At 40.6% G+C, this 23,531-nt stretch overlaps 1 protein-coding gene across 2 annotated transcripts in view; it reads right to left on the bottom strand.

Annotated features, from left to right (window-relative positions):
* The window catches only part of SYTL2 (synaptotagmin like 2), an 82,716-nt gene that overhangs the window by 43,318 nt on the left and 15,867 nt on the right, over positions 1 to 23,531 (bottom strand). For both annotated transcript variants that reach the window (XM_084621517.1, XM_084621516.1), the window contains exon 2: positions 14,640 to 15,111. In XM_084621517.1, coding sequence (XP_084477643.1) covers positions 14,640 to 14,740 — 101 coding nt within the window. In that variant the 5' untranslated portion in view covers positions 14,741 to 15,111. The remainder of the gene's footprint in view (positions 1 to 14,639; positions 15,112 to 23,531) is intronic.

Below are 23,531 nucleotides of genomic sequence, written 5' to 3' on the forward strand. Positions count from 1 at the left end.
TTCAGCAAATGGTTTCAGCCAGAGGGAGAAAAACACCCAAAAAGGAGTCAAAATGTTTTGTTTCAACATTGAAGTGTTTCAAAATGTAGCTAGATTTCGACAAGTTTAAACATGAAATTAATAAAAATAAAACAATTTGCCTAGATTTAACCCCATTTTATATTGGAGTACTTGGTTGATTTAAACAATTAATTATTTATTTATATAGTGCCAAAAAGCATACACAGAAACTCAGAAGAGAGGTCCCTGCCCAAGCAGCTCACAGTGTAAATGCATCACTGAAAAACCTTCAATAGTCTGTTCAGAAGAGAGTTTCGGATAAGTCTTCAAAGCAAGCAATTCAACTTTACATGCTGCATAGCGCATCATGCTTCTTTATTGGAGAGTACACATTTCAGTTTCAACTCATCTGAATACTTTTCATAGCAGTCTTACAAGTACTACTATCCCTTACACATTCTTAAGAACTAGATCATTTTTGTCCCCAAGCTGAATAGACACTATGTACAGACAGGGGCCTGATTTTCACATTGGACATGTACTTTCACCGGGGCAATTTTGCACAACAAATCAAAGAAAAGCATGAATAAAATCTTAGAAGGGAACTCACTGTGGGAATACAATTAATGAGAATTGGGCATTCAGCTCCCCTAAGTAAATATGAAAAATCCCACCTTTCATTCTCTGTTGAAGAAATTTGGTTCACGAAGTTACTTAAGCACTTTCATTTTAGCAGACAGCCTACAAGATATAAACGGTCCTCAAATTCACCTGGAGCCTTCTCTAAACAGTCCAATTAACTACATTTCAGAGATCATGGTTTATGTGTTTGCTACTCTCCAAAAGTGCTCTCAAGCATAAACTTTGATCATGTTCTGTGATCCTTTCCCAAAACATGTATGACGTGATCATGGTGCATTACTATTCTCTTGAGCTTCAATCATGCCACTAGGTTACTTTGTGAACTCAAAGGCTTATTTAATTTGAAAGTCAATGGTGTCTGAATTTCTGGCATCTGGGCATGGTAGTTGGAGTGGGATGTTTTTGTTGCCTAACTATCAGGCTGGTGAAAGCCAGGTTCCTTTAAATGGTGTGTTTGAACCCCAGCAGGGTCAACGCAGTCCTTAAACTTTCCAAGATAAAGAACCAGAATTTATAGGTTAAAAGTCTTGTGGACAAGGCCTTACCCTCATCTGTTTTATACCTACTTAAGAGTTTTCATGTCACTCTTCTCATGAAGAGAGAGATGGCCTCAGTGCCCTGGCCAAGACATTTCTTCTCTTTTACTTCTGAGCACTGTGCTAAGTGTCAGTTCACCTAGCTGCTGCCCACTGCTAGAGATATGATGGCCTTTCAGTAGTGGGTGCAGTGAGGAGTGTATATACACAGTAGTATAGGTTAGGTGCTTGACCTTTTCATTTATACAGTGCCCCATCTTTGTATTCTCTGAGTAGTTACTTTCCCCTCATTAATTGTAATAGGAGTCTACAATGGCATTGCAGCCATGGTCACCACAGAATAGGCTAATTCAACTCTTCACAAATGTGTGCGATCATGATAAAATTTTCAAGCAAAAACAGAGAGACCAGGAACCAGACTGGTGTTGCATCTGGAGCTGCCCACCAGCCAAGCCACAGCAAGACATTTTGAGGCCCCCTGTGAAAGAACGTAGGCGGGCCCCTTTAATTAATAATATTCCATTACCAATTTAATCAAAGTATGCAAACTACATACATAAATTCACAAAGAGCAACTGGCTGCAAATACCTTCAAAGCTAAACAAATAAGTAAATAACTAGCCCGTTGCGTTTAACCCTTCTCAGGTCTCTAAGTGATGCTTTGCATCCCTTGGAGTCATACAACCCAGGTATTTGAAGTGCTCAACACACTCCAGTGTCTCCTCAGATTTGGGTAGGAATATCTTCACTTTTTCAACGGACCTAGATGACACCATTGTCTGTCTTTTCATGTTATATCTTTAGATCTAAATTCTCACCTTCCTCCACTATTTGCACCTTCTCTTGTGACAATCTGTTTAAGCTTCATCAGGGGAAGGTTAAGCCTCAAGACTGAGGTATCCAGATCTAGTTTGGATTACCCTGATATTTGACATGGACTGCCTGTTTGGACTATAACTTGATTAACTGATTCTGGAAAGGACTTTTTTTTTCAATTCAGCAGCTCACCATTTCTACTATGAAACTGACCTGGGAAACTTTATTCATATCTGTAGGTATAATGACCTTTTAACCACAATACTCTCTCTTTTCTTTTAAGAAGTCTTAGTTTCGTTCATAAGAATTGGCTATCAGAGTGTACTTGGGTATGATCTGAAATATTCATTGATCTGGTGGGTAATGTGCCTGATCCCTTGGGATGGGTAGAACTTGATACATGGTGAATACGATTTTAAATCATCCTCACTCTATTTGTCTTGGATGGTCTGGGTGGAAGCCCAAGGCTGGATTGCTTTAAGGGAGCTGTTTTTTGGGGGGGGTTCTGGGTAAACAGCAAAGTATTGTAGAAGCTGTTTTGTTGCTGGCTTGGTGAATCTAACTATTAGAATAACCACAGTTGCCCCATTCTTTGCAGTTTGCCCTGATTGAGCAATCTCAGTGAAGCTCCCCCGTGACCCTGGTCACAAGACCCTAGAGAAATACTGCAGTGCATCGTCTTAAAGAGAATTGTGTCCACGAGAGAGAACTTTCTGGCTGAAGAATAAGACAGTTTTAGACCCAAAAGAGGTATAGTGGAGCAAATATTCCATCTGCATGTGTTAAGTGAGAAAGTGCTGGAGAATAATGGGAAAGTGGTCCATATTTTTGTGGATTTAACTAGACATTTGACAGCTCATGGCACAAACTTCTCTGGGCACTCCTGCAGCTGGTTGGAGTGATGAAAAGTGATAAGGCTGACAAATGCTAGTATCCACCTACAAACTGCTTTCCTTTTAAGCGTTTATCCTGAAAAATCACAATTTCACAGTGAGACAGGACATTGAGGCAGAACACTCAACCGTATAGCAAACCCCAGTTTCAAGGAGTTCTCCACAATATTCTGGTCCTGTTTTTTATGGACTGAGGTGCTAGGCACTGCTGCATGGTTCACTATTACAGATGATCCTGCACATGAGAACAAAGTGAGCAGTAACAGGCCTTTGTACTTATACAGCACCATTCACTTCCAAACCCCTCAGTCTCTGTCTTAACTCATCCCCTTCACCCCACTACTGCCCTCACAGTATTAAAAACAATCACAGAACTAACAAGATATGTGACAACCACCACACTGATCACCTGGCTTGTATTCTTTATCCCCTCTACCCTCACCTGCCTTAAACTTCAGACAGGGGCTGTTGCTTTCCATCAGTTTGTATCATGCTTAGCACATTTTGGGAGCTCTTGCAACAATAAATATTTATATATGAACAGCTCTTCGACCCAAAAAGGGTTCACCATTAAAAAGTGAACATGTGTCACTGATGTGTTCTGTTCTAGGCACAGGAAGAAAGCGTGTCGTAACTGCTGGCAAATGCTGGCTTTTTAAATAGCAACCACTTTTTCTAGAAATACCTGTCAGAATCTCTCTCCTGCAACAGCAGTACCAAACAGAGACACAGGGTGAAATTTTCAAAAGCACTCAAGTCCCATTGTCAAGTGATTTAGGCACATGGGAGTGTAAATCAATGGGATTTACATGCCAGGGTGAAATCACTTGTGAAAATGGGAATTAGGAGTCTAAAACACATAGGCACTTGCAAAATGTTACCTAGTCTGTGGGACCAAAATAATTCAAGAACAGAAGATGAGGATGTCAGAGGCAGGGGATCAAATGATGTGTTAGCCAACAGGGTGAAGATATACCTATTAAGAATATTTTTGTACCTTCAGCAATAAACCTTTAAGGCAGAAGACAGCTACGAACATTTGCAAAGCACATGAATAACTGTTTAAACATTAAGCTGTGCATGAACATTCCTCTTCAGTCTGCATAAGTTTATATAACCTATATAAACTGCTACTTCTTTGGGACTGCATTTGTAGCTAAGCCCAAAGGTTTTATGATCAGTACTCAAGGCTCCAGATCAGGGATTGTATGTAACCTCTCTGCAAACAGAGTCTTTGAGACTCAGTTTCCATTTGGCTGGTGCAAATGAGATAGCTCTGTGATTTTGACAAGGTAAAGAAACTGTTTCTGTGTTGGTTTCATTTAAATTAAGATAGTTAAAATAAGCATTTTTCTACTGCATAGTAAAGTTTTAAAACTTAAGTCAAGGTTCAGTTGTAAACTTTTTAAACAACCATAATATTTTGTTCAGAGTTACAAACATTTCAGAGTCACGAACAACCTCCATTCCCAAGGTGTTCATAATTCTGAGGTTCTACTGTATTTCATTTTAGCCTCATTGTTCAATGTATGGCCCTAGGCCTCATTTACTGCGCACTATTTAAATCCTGAAGACAGAATTATTAATTTCCTCATAGGCTTTTCTACAGCACTCATCACTATGGTATCTGAGTGCTTCACAAACAAATGAATTTATTTTCACAGATGCTCTTTCAATGGCTGTGTTCCTGGGCACTCCAATCCCTTGTAATAAGGTTTTCATTCCAAATCCCTACTTTTCCTTCCCCCCCCAGAGGCATGCATCATGCAAAACTACCCCAGGATTACAGCTGATGTTTCTAAAGCATAGATAGAGAAACAAGGGTGCCCTGTGATATGAGGGAAGTGGTATTATCCCCATTTTACAGATGGGGAATGAAGGCTGAGAGATTAAGTATCCACTAATTTTGGGTGCTCAATCTGAGACACCTAGAACCAGTTTTGTGGTTTGATTTTTTTTTTTGTTTTTTTTTTTAAACACAGAATAAATAGCATTATATAGGACTACTTCATATGTTCAAATCACAGACCCCATGGACCTCAGTTGCTGCAGTGTGTGCTCAGTGCCAGGATCTCAAGTTGGGCACCCACAAAATGAGACACACCCAGTTTGTGGCTACCTGTGAACATTGTGATTTGTCATTCAAAGCTATCTCTGCCAGCTGTGCAGCATGCAATGTATCCCTTAAACACTGCCATCCATATCCCAAATGTGACTGCATTTCAATTGTACTGTATGCATTTCATCTGTCAGAAGCTTAGGGATCTATTAGGATGGAAGTTGCATGTGCACATTAATTTCTAGCACATTACAATGTACAATTGGCTGTTAACTTAGTGCAGTACACATAGTGCAGTTCAGTCTTTCACTAGGCAGCAGGGTGGATAAAAACCAATGATTTTAAAAAAAATCAGATTTTTTTAATTTAAATCGGATTTTTTTGATAAAATGTTTTTGAGGAAAAAAGCAATCTAAAGATAGTTTACATTAAGATACATTATAGCTCAAAGATATCTCCTCACAGAATAGAGATTATAAATCCTAATTCTATAGTATGAGACAATATATTCATGTAATGTTTAAGAAAAATTTTGTAAATGAGTTCCAATACTTCATGGATTAGGGACCCAATCTTATGGGGCTCCAGGGGATTCTGTAGGTTAATCTTTCTATCTACCCAATGGGACTCAGTGCTCAGTCTAGAAGATACCATCAGAGATGCTTAGTTTTGCAGTCCTCAAACTGTGGATTTGTGCATCCAGAGATACATACTTGTTAACAGAAAAGGAGTACTTGTGGCACCTTAGAGACTAACCAATTTATTAGAGCATAAGCTTTCGTGAGCTACAGCTCACTTCATCAGATGCATATCATGGAAACTGCAGCAGACTTTATATATACACAGAGAATATGAAACAATACCTCCTCCCACCCCACTGTCCTGCTGGTAATAGCTTATCTAAAGTGATCATCAGGTGGGCCATTTCCAGCACAAATCCAGGTTCTCACCCTCCACCCCCCCAACACAAATTCACTCTCCTGCTGGTGATAGCCCATCCAAAGTGACAACTCTTTACACAATGTGCATGACAATCAAGTTGGGCTATTTCCTGCACAAATCCAGGTTTTCTCACATCCCCCCCACCCCCATACACACACAAACTCACTCTCCTGCTGGTAATAGCTCATCCAAACTGACCACTCTTCAAGTTTAAATCCAAGTTAAACCAGAACATTGGGGGGGGGGGTAGGAAAAAACAAGAGGAAACAGGCTACCTTGCATAATGACTTAGCCACTCCAAGTCTCTATTTAAGCCTAAATTAATAGTATCCAATTTGCAAATGAATTCCAATTCAGCAGTTTCTCGCTGGAGTCTGGATTTGAAGTTTTTTTGTTTTAAGATAGCGACCTTCATGTCTGTGATTGCGTGACCAGAGAGATTGAAGTGTTCTCCGACTGGTTTATGAATGTTATAATTCTTGACATCTGATTTGTGTCCATTTATTCTTTTACGTAGAGACTGTCCAGTTTGACCAATGTACATGGCAGAGGGGCATTGCTGGCACATGATGGCATATATCACATTGGTGGATGTGCAGGTGAACGAGCCTCTGATACTGTGGCTGATGTTATTAGGCCCTGTGATGGTGTCCCCTGAATAGATACGTGGGCACAATTGGCAACGGGCTTTGTTGCAAGGATAAGTTCCTGGGTTAGTGGTTCTGTTGTGTGGTATGTGGTTGTTGGTGAGTATTTGCTTCAGGTTGCGGGGCTGTCTGTAGGCAAGGACTGGCCTGTCTCCCAAGATTTGTGAGAGTGTTGGGTCATCCTTTAGGATAGGTTGTAGATCCTTAATAATGCGTTGGAGGGGTTTTAGTTGGGGGCTGAAGGTGACGGCTAGTGGCGTTCTGTTATTTTCTTTGTTAGGCCTGTCCTGTAGTAGGTAACTTCTGGGAACTCTTCTGGCTCTAACAACATCAGCCACGCTATCAGAGGCTCGTTCACCTGCACATCCACCAATGTGATATATGCCATCATGTGCCAGCAATGCCCCTCTGCCATGTACATTGGTCAAACTGGACAGTCTCTACGTAAAAGAATAAATGGACACAAATCAGATGTCAAGAATTATAACATTCATAAACCAGTCGGAGAACACTTCAATCTCTCTGGTCACGCAATCACAGACATGAAGGTCGCTATCTTAAAACAAAAAAACTTCAAATCCAGACTCCAGCGAGAAACTGCTGAATTGGAATTCATTTGCAAATTGGATACTATTAATTTAGGCTTAAATAGAGACTGGGAGTGGCTAAGTCATTATGCAAGGTAGCCTGTTTCCTCTTGTTTTTTCCTACCCCCCCCCCCCCAATGTTCTGGTTTAACTTGGATTTAAACTTGAAGAGTGGTCAGTTTGGATGAGCTATTACCAGCAGGAGAGTGAGTTTGTGTGTGTATGGGGGTGGGGGGGATGTGAGAAAACCTGGATTTGTGCAGGAAATAGCCCAACTTGATTGTCATGCACATTGTGTAAAGAGTTGTCACTTTGGATGGGCTATCACCAGCAGGAGAGTGAATTTGTGTTGGGGGGGTGGAGGGTGAGAAAACCTGGATTTGTGCTGGAAATGGCCCACCTGATGATCGCTTTAGATAAGCTATTACCAGCAGGACAGTGGGGTGGGAGGAGGTATTGGTTCATATTCTCTGTGTATATATAAAGTCTGCTGCAGTTTCCACGATATGCATCTGATGAAGTGAGCTGTAGCTCACGAAAGCTTATGCTCTAATAAATTGGTTAGCCTCTAAGGTGCCACAAGTACTCCTTTTCTTTTTGCGAATACAGACTAACACGGCTGTTACTCTGAAACCTGTCATTGTGAAGAGAGTGGTCACTTTCGATGGGCTATTACCAGCAGGAGAGTGAGTTTGGGGCGGGGGGGGGGGGCAGAAGGTGAGAAAACCTGGATTTGTGCTGGAAATGGCCCAACTTGATGATCACTTTAGATAAGCTATTACCAGCAGGACAGTGGGGTGGGAGGAGGTATTGTTTCATGGTCTCTGTGTGTATATAATGTCTTCTGCAGTTTCCACGGTATGCATCTGATGAAGTGAGCTGTAGCTCACGAAAGCTCATGCTCAAATAAATTGGTTAGTCTCTAAGGTGCCACAAGTACTCTTTTTCTTTTTGCAAAGACAGACTAACATGGCTGTTACTTGTTAACAGCAAAAATGTTTTTAAATAAATAAAATATAGAGGTGAGAAACAACAGACCTCAACACTATTGTCCCTCTGTCAATCCCTTACCTCTTTCTAAAAGTGCAAAGTTTCAAAAGGTTCAATGAATTGAAGATTGTTGGGGGCGGAATAGATCTGGACAAGGAGAAGAAGTCTGGAGATAAATGTGAGTAGGGAGGGAGAGGCAGTAGAAACAAAAGTGAAACTGTTTGAGCAGCATATTCCAGAAGTCTTGAGGTCTTTCTGAGTGTAGCCTTCATTGATTTGAGATCTACCATACCATTCTCTCACTAGAAGGGAAAACCTATAATGGCAGCAGGCCATAAAAGAAACCCAGTTTGGGAATATTTTAATGAAGTTCCTCTACCTGTGGGTAAGACAGACATGCATGCAAAATGGAAACAGTTCCACAAAGAAATGCAAGGCCTGGTTGCCCGAATGAAACATCATGAGAAGTGTTCCTTCTCAGGAGGAACCGTGTTGAAGATGATGAAAGAAACATGTCTGAACATGCAGGATCTTCAGGTTGGTACATTTTTTTTATTTCATACTTCTTTCTTAAGGACTGCCTGTCTTCCTTCTTGACTATTCTTGAATTCTCATGTTTGAGCAAAAATTATAGTTGTTACTCTATGGTACTATCATTTTAGATGCAGTTGTGATAAAAAATAAACAGCTGAAATAGGCAGACCTTCCTTTTACAATTTCACCTTTAAAGTAGTACTGAGTGTCGGTGAAGGCAATGAGTAATAGTAAATAAGCAGTATGGTAATAATAATTAAATAACTGCATTGACTTTTGTTTAGGAGAATCCATCCTCAACATACAGGATTCTGAAGACTATCCACCTTCAAGATCACCATCATTTTCTAAAGTTTCAGAGTTATCTGCCAATTATTGTGTTTCAGTCACATCATGTATGTCACATAGCCACAGTATATCCCCTGTAGCAAAAAAAAAAATCTCCATCATCCAGAGACAATCATAGATAAGTTTGTGATAAGAACCAGCAGATTACAAAAAGTGGTAACTGATGAAAAAATTGCCCTGTTTGTTTATGCAACAAACTCTCCTTTCCGTATTATTGAGAACCCACACTTCATTAACATGGTTCAGTTATAAAGACCAGGATACAGTCCACCCAACAGAGCAGATGTCGCAGGCAAATTGCTGGATAAAGTGTATGAAAGAGAAATTGAGCAATGTGCAGAAGGTCTAGAGGGTAAAATTGTTAACCTGAGTCTTGATGGGTGGAGCAATGTCCACAATGATCCTGTGGTATGTGCTTGTGTGACAACAGAAGAAGGGAATGTCTTCCTTACAGAAACAATTGATACATCAGGAAATGCACCCAGCAGAATACTTACAAGAAGCAGCAGTAAAAGCTATAACAAACTGTGAAAAAAAAATTCAAATGTCTAGTACGCAGCTTGGTCACAGACAATGCTACAAATGGATTCAAGATAAGAAATTATTTAGAAGAAAGTGAAGAGAGTCCCAAGCTAATAACATACAGTTGCATTGCTCATACGATGCACCTCCTAGCCAAAGACTTCAGTGTTCCAGAAATAAAGGCTAATGTTGTTGAAATTGCAAAATAACTCCGTAACAACCACTTTGCAGCAGCTGCTCTGAAAAACGTGGGAAGAACCAAGCTAACTCTCCCGTAAGACATGCTATGGAACTCAGTAGTGGACGGTTTTGAGCACTAGATCAAGAACTGGCCTAATCTGATGACCGTTTGTGAACAAAACCGTGAAAAAAATAGATGGCACTGTCACAGCCAAAGTTCTCAACATTGGGCTGAAGAGAATGTTGAGCACATGCTGAGGACCCTGAAGCCTATTTCTGTAGGCTTGAACAAAATGCAGGGAAATAGCAGTTTTATTGCTGATCCTGTTGAAATTTGGATGGACCTGAGTGAGATCTTAAAAAAAGAAATATGCGATGACAGAGTTAAATTACAAGCACTAAAATAAAACAAATGAGACAAGCAGTATCTCCAGCTCATTTTCTTGCAAATATTCTCAATACTTGGCACCAAGGTCAAACCATAACTGCTGAAGAAGAGGAGTTGGCTATGACGTGGACATTCAGCAATCATCCCTCCATAATGCCAACTATAATAAACTTCAGAGCTAAGGGTGAACCATTCAAGAAATATATGTTTGCTGATGATGTTTTAAAGAAAGTCACACCAGTGAACTGGGGGAAGACATTTAAGCACTTGGATTCAGAGACCGTTGAAGTGATAATCTCACTTTTAATAGCAGTAGTTTCTTCTGCCGGTGTAGAAATAATTTTTTTTTCCTTTGGACTAATTCATTCCAAATTGAGAAATTGTTTGGGACCTGAAAAAAGCAGGAAAGCTTGTTTTTCTTTTCCAGATTATGAACAGGAAAATGAAGGTGAAGACGACTGAGTTACCTGCAGAAGCCAATATTTTAAGGTTTCTCATGTTGACCTGGCTGACACAGTCAATTTAATTTTTGGTTTTTTAAAAAAATATTTCATTTAAACTATTTTAGTTAAACAATTTTAACAAAAACAAACCTGATTTTAAAAAACTTGAATGTTTAACTGAATTAAAAAATTCATATGATTGTTTTGTTAAAATATTAGATGTTTGCTGTTGAAGAAAAAAAAATCCAGAATACATAACATTGTTTTAGTTAAATAAAACAATGTAAATGTCTGTCTGGTGATGTTCTCCTCCTAATACAGCATGACAAGAAAATCCTCCAAATATTAATGATTAACCTGTTGAACTGGAGATAGTTCACCTCCCAATGACTTCATAAATATCTGCTTCAATTACCTTTAGTAAATGAAATAACCAAACAATCATTCATATTTTCTGATACAGCTGTAAAACTAAATCTGAAAAGTTTTCAAAATAAATCACTTGAAAAATGTTTGGTGTTTACCTTCTAAAAATGAAACCTACATCTATGTCTGAGTTGTGAAGAATGCACTTTTATGTAGAAATCCATGATTAAATCACTAGTCAGGAAGACTTGATTTAAAACAATTTGATTTAAATCAAATCTACCCTGCTAGTCAGCACTCCACATACGCTCTCTCTCTCTCTCCCCCTCCCCGCCCCGCAACCCTGAGATTTCAGTACGAAGAATCTAACCTGTTGGAGCAATGGAATGAAAAGTCAGTCACAGGAAGTCTGGGATAAAAAACCCAATCCTACAAAGTTCTGAGCATGATTAACCTGCACTGAAAGTTATGGGAGAGTTGAGATTGCGAGGTACTTGACAGAATCACGCCCACAGTTGGGGTTGGGTTTGTTAGTTCTTTGTTTGTTTTTGGTCTTTATGATATAAGAGTCCTTAGGATTGCACCACACCAAGATAAATATTAAGCGACTTGGCCCTGGCACACTGTGCAATGGGTGGTGGTTGCAGACCGAGCTCCTGTCACATCAAAATTTCCATATCATTAGCCTCCTTCTTAATTTACAGAAGGAGTAAACAAATGAAAGCAAAAGCCAACATCTCCTGCGATTCCAAGGGCTTCTGCTGGGGAGGACGGGCACATAGCCACACAGTGTATCCCAACGTGAAAGCAGTCACATTTTGCTGCTCCAGACACCATGGTGCCAGTGGTCAGTCACTCTACCACAGATGACCTCATCAAATCACAGTCTAGAACTTAGGACATCAGCATATTTTTGTATGTTACAATCTACTGAACGATCCCTATGCTGTATTTATGCTGAACCACAAAATAGTTAAGGAGCAGTTAGGGATCATGCAGCAGCCAATCCAGAGCTCTGTCCTTAACCCACTTTACTGTCAGACATGGCAGCTCACACTGTGTGGCAACTACACTGGCCCTGTGAAGATCGCTTTCCCTATCCCTAGCCAGAACAGGGAACAGCAGAGAGAGATTTGAAATTTCACTCCCAATTTTGTTTCTTATGGGGGGAGGATTATTTTTGTTAGCTTCCTTCTTCCCCTCCCCCCTGTAATAGTATATTTAGGGAAGTAGTGTCGAGTCTTTGGACAGTTCTCCGCTAGGAGCTCTCATTCAGCTCGCAACTCCATGCTCCTGGCTCACTCCCGACCATGGTGGCATGAATGTGCCTGTGCCCCAGCCCCAAATGGGGTGATGGGGGGAGGGGGAACATCTCGCGCACACAGACAAGGTGAAAACTTTCTACCTCTCAAAGCTCAGACCCCATTTGGGAGAAAGACCTCCACCCTCCCTTTTGGCTTTGCAGGGGAGACAACCACCCCCTCTTCCTGCCCCACTCATACCTTGCTTCCGAAAGGGCATGGGGGAGGGGGGCTGAAAGCACGTACTCCATTCTCAACTCTTTGGTGCGTTTCCAGCCAGCTGAGGAAGAGCTGCAGGCGGGGCTCTAGTGGTACTGTGGCACAGGGCTGGCTGGGGGAATGTTACCCAGAGGTTCAGAAGTATAGGCAGGTAGTCCACGAGCACTGAACACATGGGAGATGGGAAGGAATGATGAGGAAAGCATGGGGCAGCCTGCTAGTGACCACCTTATTATTCCCCCCGGGCATCTTCACAGCTCCGGGCCAGCAACAGTGGGAGCTACTAGCAGAGATCCACTGTGCAGGCAGGATCCAGTGTAATTTTACAGCTATTTCCTTTTAAAGGGAGTTAGCAGCTCTGAGAAGCAGTCTGTGACATCATCAATCACGTAATATGCAGAATGTGGATAGATTAGATTGCTATCGTAGCTCTTTCAATCCTAAAATTTTCTCTCTAGCAGCACAAAGATCACGTGAAGTATAAGAAGTTATTAGTGTAAGACTGCCGTTATATACCCACAAACACCCCTCAGCACTTTGTCAAGGTGTAATGTTTACATGACATTCTTCATCTCAACTCTTCAGGAACATCTGTGAAGTTTACACAGCCATGAAGCCAGACTCAGCTGAAGACCAAGACCAGGCAGTTATTTACAAAAAGAGGAATTTAAGTTTGTCAAGGTTCATGACCTGGGTAGACAACTTGAGGCATAAACTTCCTGTTTCCCCACCCTGGCTTCTGAGAAAGTGTTTTCTATTGAGGATATAAACCATACCTGCAATGAAATATGCCGACTGATACTATCGGATACATCATCATATAGCCACGCTCATGAAAGCATACTATCTTGAACAGGGCAAAAGCAAAATGCTGCAAATGCATCAGGACTCATATGGTACATTCAGACCACTAGAAACAGCAGTGTGGTGGATTTGCTGTTCTGGTGATTGCTGCTTTCCCCAGATGCTTCTTCCATGGCTGGGCGCCAGGACAAAACCCACCCTGAACACATTCAATCCCTTGTGATTTGGTTTTCATTCCAAATCCCCCCCCTTTTCCTTCCCCCCAGAGGCATGCATCATGCAAAACCACCACAGGATTGGATTAGTGCTGATGTATCTAAAGCACGGACAAACAAGCACGTCCACCCTAATTCACTATATGCAAAAGCAACATCCATTTCTGAGGTGACAGGCAACATTATGTAGTTAATATTGTTTAAGTTTCCCTTTCAGGCACCTTTAAGAACTGGACATTTAAGAACAGATTGTTAGGAATGTATTCTGTAATGGCTTTAAAATTTAGCCCTTCTACAAAAGTTTCTCATCCCAGATTCTTATTTCACTAGAATTATTGGTTTCCTATCTCGACGCTGTTTTTGCTGTATACAGACACAGGTGTACCACCCAAAGCTTTGCAGAGTAACTGATGACTGAGGCAGTAGACCAGCAACTATGGCAGCACTGTTCTGCTGAAGAAAGGGAAGCAGCTTGCACATCAAGGCAGCAGGCTGCCATCTCATCCCCTATTTGAGATACACACGCTCAGAATGCTTTGCAAGAAAGAGGCCTCGGTAGAAGAGCAGCATCCCCTGGTGTCGTTACAGAGTGTTTAAATAAAACATGGGTCTCTGAGGAACATCAACTAAAGGAAGAAGCTGGTATCTCCAGGATTTTTAAGAACAATTCAAGAGCAAAATTCAAATCCCACCTCAGAAAAGAGTTGCAAATGCAAATTTGTGTTTATAAAACATTCCAATTTTTCAGATTTTTAATTCCCTGTCCCATTTTTCTGGGAACTGTTATAGCACCCGAACTGACTTGGATAGTCAATATAGTTAGTACATGAGCAACTCTTCTATCACAAAGGAAACTAGGGGCTGATCTACACTGTGGATTTCAGCCATAAACATACTTACCTGTCTGCGTAGCAGTCCAAAGCCACTATAAAGCTTCTGTTTGCACTAGCACAGCTTACTCCTGCTTGAAACCAGGATAAGCTGTGTCCATGAAAGTTGTGGCTGAAAGCAACACTGCCTGTCTACAGTAGGGGCTTGTGCTGGTGCGACTACACCCATGGGTGTAGTGACAGGATCCCCCAGTGTAGAAAAGGCCTAAGAAACAACTTCCCATACACCTTCTGCTTCTCCCTCCTTGCAAGCAGGTAGCTGCCTCCTGCACTAGCCAAAGATTCTGTGTGGGCTGGGATAATTTTTAGTCTCTTACCTGACTCTCTCCTCTTCATTTCTCTTGAGTTCTGCATCCCGTTGGAGCACCTTCATTATTGCCTCTTGTTCCTCCTCCGTTAGGAAGCTTAGGTCAATCATCTTGTTAACAGATTTAAAAGAAGCCTTTAGAATCCTAAAAAGTCCTGGTGGGAGCTGGCCTTGGAGTCAACGTGAAAGATGCAAAAAGAGACAGAAATCCCAGATCTGTGGGATTCACGAAACACTCCAACCGTTGGGACCGGGCTACAGTCAATGGGATAAAAAGCCCTTAACTTTGTTCTCTTGTAGGAGAAATGGCATGCGCTTCTCTGGGCAAGAGGCTCTCACAACAGAGTGCTGCATTCCTGATTTTTCAGATCACATGCATGTTGCAGAGGTGCCAGTCTCTCAGCTCTGCTTCATATAACAACAGTTCATTGACCAGGCATATAATGTTAATCCAATGTGAAGCAGCTGTAATCAGACATCACCTACAAAAGAGACAAGGAAGAATAAGCTCTAGCATTACGAAGCAGGGCAGCATTTTTTTTTTTTAAATACCTCATCACAAGATCTCCAGTATGGGGGGGGGGGGGAGAACACTTTGCAAAATGAAGCGCTCACTTCAAGTCAAACCTGTTTTGCAAGTGTAACCCACACACCTTCTGGGTGTGGTGTTCTGTCCCATCTAGCAGCACCAAGACCACTTAGCAAGAAAGTTAAAGCTGAAGAGCAGACTCATGTTACCTTACAGGCAGTTGGCTTTTAGCTCATGCGGTAGAAGCTCATGCATTAAGCTCCAGAGGTCCCCAGTTCAATCCCGCCCGACAACCGGGGTCTGTCGGCGTTACACAAGCTTATAAGAAAATGGTCATTAAAACATATTTTTGGCCAATGCCATAACTTACATGTTGGAAGACAGAGAATAAGTTCCTCCTGGATGTTAAATGTTAAAATCAGAAAAAAAGGAAGGCTAAAAATAAAATGATTTAAGGAAACAAAATCACAACCATAACACTGCTGATGACTTCTATGCACAGTACTCTGAAATACGGACTGGGAGACAGAAATAGTGCCTCGTTTCAAACTTCCAACAGGACCTTGGGCAAGTCAGTTAACTTCTCTGTGCCTCAGTTTCCCCTCATGTAAAATAAGGATATGTACCAGGAGATTTGATTAACCATTCACTGATATTGAGGGATCCTCAATACAGCTGCAGGATAGATGGATCTTACTGTCTTGACAGTCCTATCTTTAAAATGGGAATACTGCTACTCATCTACCTCACAGGGATGTGGTGCAAATTGGCTAACATTTGTATGGTGCTTTGCAGATGTGAAGTGCTATATAGGCACCAGGTATGAAGAGTTGGCATGAGAGTTAAAGAGATCACCAGATCAGCACTAATTTGATAGTACCATCAGTTTCTATAGGATTTCATTTTAAATTTAAAAAAAAGTTAATAGACTATACAATTATAAAGTCAGTTTCCCAGATTTGACTGAGACAGCAATAGCTTTGACAGGCGTGTTAACTTCCCAGCTTCTCTCCATGGGTGTGGTCAAAATTCTGCCATTTAATACATATATAACTCCCAAAAACTTTAGTGAAAGTTCTGCCTGAACAACAGGGTCAGGTCCCAGGTTTGCCAAACCTAAATTCCTTACAGTAAATGCCTTCTACTGCACATGTGAGCCACTGCTCTCCATCAGAGGGTATCAGAACTGCTCATCTACAGGTCACGGCTCATATACTGTTAGTGACTATTCTCCTTGTGCTCAAGTGGTAACGGCCCATGTTTCCAGAGCAGGGGCATCAGAGTTCTATTCCTTCTGCCATGATGGAGTGTTGAATACCATGGTGTATGAAGTCCTAGCTTTCCACAGATCTTTTACAATATAGTTCCACAGTAAGTATTCTTATTACTAATACTACATAATCACATAATAAAACATGACCAAGCTGAGGCACTGCCTGCCCCACTCCATTACTAGAGAGAGCATACGGAATTTAAGAAAAATAAAGCAAAAATATAAAAAACACTGAAGCTGTCGCACACATCTCATTATGTGCAATCAGTGGTTCTACAAGAGCACACCATTCTAATCCCAGTTAACTTCCATCCATAAAGCACAGTTTGAAGTCTTGAATGCTTATTTGTTTCTATTCTCTTCAACCAAGGCTCCAGCCCGTAGGCCAGAGACAGTCAGAACAGAGGGCAAAATGGAGAATGGCTTGCTTACAGGGCAATTCTTGACTCTTGTGGCTAAAACTAGCTGGACACTAACTCAGGAAGGAATGAAGAGGAAGGGGAAAAAAGAAGGCATTGGCAGAGAGCCTACTCCCCAGCTACAACTGGTCATACTAGTGTGAAAAATGGCTAGAGATGGGGAAACAAACAACTGGAAGCCCAATGAAAACCTCAAAAACTAGACAGAAGTCTCAAACTACTGGGAGGTAGGAAGTGAACTGGCCTCTTCGCTTGGGATATCTACCTTTCTTAGAGGACTGTAAAAACAACATTCTGAGTTTTTTGCCTATCCCATCTCCTTACACTTAGACACAAACATCTGGCAGGCAGAATCTCCAAATCTGTGATGGTATAATTAGACCAGTCCTGTGACTGATCACCAAGTTTGCTCACTTTGACAACCTAATCTAGAAATGACTGAAACAGGAGATTAAACCAAGATAATCATATTGGCATGACACAACAAGAAAACTTTAGTTCAACAGATAACAGCCTCTCTCTTATAGGCAAAAAGACACCTGCAACCAAGCTAATGCCTGCTCGTGTTCCAGAAAGTGACATTGTAGGATACCATATTTATCCTCTTTAATGAGTTTTGTATCAATTTTACTCAGTTTACAACTTTTCTGAGCAGCCAGCATTGCAAAAGAGCCTAAAATCTGAAAAAAAAAAAAAAAAAAAAAATCAGTCTTAATACCACCAGGAATGAAGTTCAGAAATTAGAATTTGGCCATCAACTCTGCTGGCAATGCTCTAAAGTAAAAGAGAGTCCAATTCAATCGTCCAGTACAGTAAATGATTTTGCAGTTCTAACCAGACTAAAGCCTGTCTCTCCGCTCCCCACTTCCCCTGTGGGCAAATTCTTAATATTTGTGATTCTGTTTATAATAATTGTAAACCTGCAATATTGATTTATAATATTTGTAAATCTGCAATATTGATTTGCAACTCCAGTTTATAACATTTGTAATTCTCCTATGTTCTGCTTATAACATTTATAATTCTTCTATTTGACATAATTGTAAATCTGCAATATTGATTTACAATTCCCCATAACTGCTGCCGATGTCTGTATTAAAGCTTGCAAACCGTCAATTAACTCTAAGTACCTTGTAAGCCGTTAATTGACTCTACTTTCTCTAAATTGACACTCTCACTTGTTATTAAGATTGACGCTTGTAAACCTAAGGTTTCAGAGTAGCAGAGTATAAACGTATTAGTCTGTATTCGCAAAAAGAAAAGGAGGACTTGTGGCACCTTAGAGACTAACCAATGTATTTGAGCATAAGCTTTCGTGAGCTACGGATGCATCCGATGAAGTGAGCTGTAGCTCACGAAAGCTTATGCTCAAATACATTGGTTAGTCTCTAAGGTGCCACAATACTTCTGTTCTTTTTGTAAACCTAAACCACTCAATTGACTCTACTTTCTCTGAATTGACGCTTTCCCTTGATTGTAATAGAGATTGATGCTCAATTGACTCTATTCTGTAAACTGATACGTTGTAATGGAGATTGACACGCTTTTTAACTAACTTTACTTTATGTTCAATTGGCTCTACTTTGCAAATGAATACTTTGTGATGGAGATTGACAGGCTTTTTTGTAACGCCCACAAAGAGCCGCTAATTGGAGCGGCGCTCATAGAAATGTCACATAGAGACTCACACCCTCTATAGTTTGTATCAGGAATGTTAAAAAACGGGGAGTCTCAAATAAATAACACCTTTGTATGTTAAAGGAAAGTCAATACCAAAGGAATGTTAAGAGACAGGGAGTCTCAAATAAATAACTATACCCGGTGAAATAAGAAATGTGTTCTTATTAAAGTAAAGAATGTTCGTGAATGAATGGTGGGTTTTGAATAATCGGGGAAGTGCCAGCCTAGGAATTTAATATCAATTGGCCGAAGATGACTCCAGGTGGAGACAACCAGAGGAACTCCCCCACTCCCGGAGGGCAAACTGGGATCCACCGACCAATTCAAAGGATGAAGAAAGCTGATGAGCACCTGACAGCCGTCCTGGAGCCGTCATGACTAACAATATGACAAAACAAATTCCACGGACTGACACAGGAAGAAATTCCTATAAAAATGGACACTAAGGACTGAGAACTTTGAGTCTCCAGTTCTGCCACTACCCTTCAGGAGCATCGGATGCGCATCTGACACGGACTCGGCTCCACTCTCGTGTACAGGCTACCTGGCCAGTACTCTGTCATGAGCAACTTCCAGGCTGGTAACTATAACCCCTATGCAGAACTGGTATGAATGAATGTGTATATATATATATAGTTAAGTAAGGAATAAGTAACAATACAACAGTGTGAGTTTTATATATATTTTTTATTATTATATTTACAATAAATGTGGCATTTTGCCTTGTCCCTTTAATAAGATCCTGCTGGTTTTTATTTTATTGGTATAACACCCCAACTCCAAACACACACCACTGAAACAAACAGGTGGAGACTGACTAAATTCTTTGAATTCCAGAGGAAGGTGGTGCCATTTTTTCTGTTTTTCTAACATAACTCCACTTCAAACCCAGTGGACAATCTAGAGGATCTTATGGCAGCCAAGTATGGCCCTTCTATGTTCTGGTTAAGCACCTCTGACCTAAATACTTTAAAAAAAAAAAAAAAAAAACCAACAATCACCTGGGTCTCTCTTCCCTAAGATGGATTCTGGGTCACTTACAGATCTCAACACATACGGTATTTATAGTCCAATTCAAATGATTCTCTTTCTTTCTTTCACTTGGAAGGAACAATCATCTAATTTATAAACAAGCATGGACATGATCCGCTTTGACGGTCACAGGTGAATCGTGTCTGTCATAATGTACCAAGCTTCAGCCAGTATCTGTAGTGTTAACATCCAAGGCCCTTGATCTAACTGCAGATGTACATCTGCCAGCACAAAGAGTAAATTATGTTGTAGTCAAAACCCCCCAGACAGCACTGAACTGGAACGATCAGGTAATTTTCTACAACCAAGTATCTAGAAGGCTACTGTAAAAAGATATGTTACCATAAAGGGTCATTCTCGGAGAAATACAGGAGGAGACATAGGAAGAAGTTTTGTGCTAACTCTTAATTTGATTTTAAGGATTTCAGTGTAATAAGATGGTCAGATAGCACTTTACTAAGCAGGCTGGACTTCTTCATCCATCTTCCCCGAGGTTGTAATTAGTTAAAGTTATAGAAACCAGAACCTTACCTCTTCCCGGTAAAATAAAAATTCTGCAAGGCCTGAATCTCTACACAGCCCTGCTGAACTACTAGACAGAGTGCACACCTGACTATGGACAGTGCCTAGAAGCAGATGCTCACCACTCTGCAGTTACAGTCTCAGAGCTCTATCATTCCACTTTCCTTCCAGAGATTTCCTCTCCTGCAGGTAACTGCTACCGAGTAATAGTGAGTTTCTGTTAAAAAAAAAAAAAACAAACCCACCAAAGACAAAAGGCTCATGGAAAGATACTGCACACTCTTCCTCCAAGAATGGAGAAATGTACTTTAAAAATGTGGCTCCAGAATTGCATATTAGATGCACTGAAACAGTTGTAGTATAATTGTGTATGCCTTTTGCTGCTTGCATTAGACAGACTAGCTGATCCTCCTCCAAATAGCTTAGAAGAAAACTGATTAAAAGAATGCTGCTCTGCTGAAACATGAACCTCATCGTGCATTCAGTTTTACCTCATGTTTTGTTTACTTAGAACCTGTTCCTACTCCCACTCAAGTCAATGGCAAAAGCCTGCTTGGGCTTAAATGGTGCAGGATCCTTAAGTGCACCCTTCATGACTTAACACTTGGATTAGCAATGAGAAGTGTGCTGCTTCACGTAAGAAATGGGCATGGGAAACCATTCAAGGAGTTGGATACCCGAGATCACTGAATAAGTAGTTGTAAGTAACCCAAATTATAAGTAACTTCTCTAAACACCTAAATGGTATAAATGCTGCATGACATTTGCCATGATAGCAAGTCAGTAGCTCACTGGAGACATGCTGATTACTAGCAACAACTAGAGAATACACAAGTAGTTTCCTAGAGTTGGCAAAGAACACCTGGCTGCATACACAGAAAAGATTCTGAGCCCATTCAGTGCAAGTTGGAACAAGACTGCAATCTGTTGCAGAAAACACCTCCAAACAACATTAAATACAGGAGTAAGAGGTGAAACTGTTGGCTTAGATCTATATCAAGTACCATAATTTAAAGCCAGATTTCCAAAGGCAGCAATATTTTGACACATCTGTATTTCAAATCATGCAAAATAAATAATAAATAATAATAATAATAATAGAGTTCACAAAAGACTGGCTACAAATATTAGTCCACCATGTCATAAATTCTGAAAAAGGGTAAGCTTTTCAAAAAACAAACAATCAGCTATTTAACATAGCTAAATGATTTAAGAGTTCTAGTCAAATTTTTAAATCCCTGCCACCCACATTTATGATGATTCGATTATTTCTCTTGAAATGATTAACTCAAAAACAAAAAACCAACACTTAAAAGACTTGTGCAAATGATAGGAACAACTGATCCATGATGCAAAACTTGACACTTCCCTGAAAAATGCAAACACATCAGTGCAAGTACAGCTGTTGCATGCCGTATTTTTTCTCTCCACTCCATCTCTGTAGTTCATTAACACCAAAAATACTACAAGTCATTGAAAGAGTAACACAGTTACATCGAGTGTCGGAGTTCTCAGTGTGCATTGCACCAAGACCACTAATTGCGTGAAATATAGTTAGTTAACTCTACCATTTCTCAGGCCTAAGTATGTGGCAGGTGCAAGAGATTTCAAATGTAACTAAAAGAGTTTCCTTGTAACCTTATGATAGTTCTTAAAAAGATATAAAGACAGACCACTTTTCACATCTGTTTGTGGTGCAGAACAGAAGCAAACTCAAACACTCTGTATCAGGTTAAATGCAAGTAATGCCAGTTGACACAGGTGCTGTATTACCTCCTAAGCGTCTCTTCAGAAACTAGAAAGTTTGCTGTTATACAGAGAAACTGAACTCAGTGCTGCCAACTCAAAATTATGAGTCTCTCTGTATTTGATGTTTTTTTCTTACAGGTCCAGCTTCTGCAGGCCTGTGAATATGTGACAATCTCAGCTTCTGTTTAAAAAAATATTTCTAGCTCACATGGTTGCAGAGAAAACCTGAACATGTACACCAGGTGTGATTTAAAAGGCTCAGGAACCAGAAATTAAATAAAAAGACCCCAGCATTTATTTTTAAATCGTTTTTTAAAAGTTTGGCTTAAAAATCCATGAATCACAATTGGGGGGGAGGGGCTAACTTATTATTTTTGACTGCTTTGGGGTTGACAGTACTATGGACTATGTTATTGCACAAAACTTAATTATACCTTTTAATTCTTCATCCATGGCTCTAACTGGTTCCGAATATCGTAATTGAGTTAATTCAGTCAGAGGATCTTTGTAAACAAGTTACACCCAGACCCACTTCTTTTTTCAGCTCAGAGTTCAAGTGAAAGACTTGAATTCTGCTACCCACAGTTCCAGACCCAAAGAGATGCAGTAACCCACACACCAGTTTTAAACTTCCATATGCCATGTGTGTGTGCGCATGTGTTGGGGAGCCGGGGCAGGCAGGGAGAAAGGAGGGAGAGTAGCATTGTACCAGTTAGTACTGACAGATGCTAAGCTTGCCAGTAGGACCTGAAAATGAGGCACAAAGCCCTACAGTATGTTGCCTTGCACCCAAGTCAGCCAACCCTCCCCTTGGATGCAGGAACCGAGAAGTGTCCCTAAGCTCGTTACATTGCAAAATCATTTTTCAAATATTCCTCATGTGGTTGATCCAAGCTGCTAGCGTTTCATTTGGGGAAAGCTGCCCTCCAGCCTATGCCTTCTAATAACACAAGCAAATTGGAAGCCAATCCTACGCTTCCTGGCTGCCAGGCTTTTGGCCAGGATGCTGCTTCACAGAGCAGCCAACTCCTTCTCCTGGTATGAACAATCGCAGGCCCTGCAGATAAGCAGCTCTTGTATTTGTGCCCAGCCGATGGTGTGCTCACCTAACAGGGTCCCCTCTGGTTCTCTTATGAAAATGGGGGTTGTATTTATGCATTCGCAAGTAAAATATTTTCCTTTATGAACTACTTTGCTCCTTAAATTCCATGAAATGCCAGTGCCAGTAACCAGGATGAGCTGGAAGCCAAGTTTATTGCATTTAAGGGAACATGGAGCTAGGGGCAGAGTGAAACAATGTGTGCAATAACAATTTGTATCTATACAGCAAACTCTGTTGTCCCGTGCCAGAGTTAATCAAGTTTATCCTGACAACACCCACAAAAGGGAAATAGAATTATCTCTGTTTTATAAACTAAGTTAGGTTTTAATTAGAAAAGTTATATTAATAGGTTTCAGAGTGGTAGCCGTGTTAGTCTGTATGAGCAAAAAGAACGAGGAGTCCTTGTGGCACCTTAGAGACTAACAAATGTATTTGGGCATAAGCTTTCGTGGGCTAAAGCCCACTTCATCAGATGCATGCAGTGGAAAATACAGTAGGAAGATGTGTATATATATATATATATATATATATATATACACACACACACACACACACACACACAGAGAACATGAAAAAATGGGTGTTGCCATACCAAC

This window comes from Lepidochelys olivacea (assembly GCF_965140295.1).
Source record: "Lepidochelys olivacea isolate rLepOli2 genome assembly, chromosome: 1".
In the NCBI taxonomy this organism is placed as follows: Eukaryota; Metazoa; Chordata; order Testudines; family Cheloniidae; genus Lepidochelys; species Lepidochelys olivacea.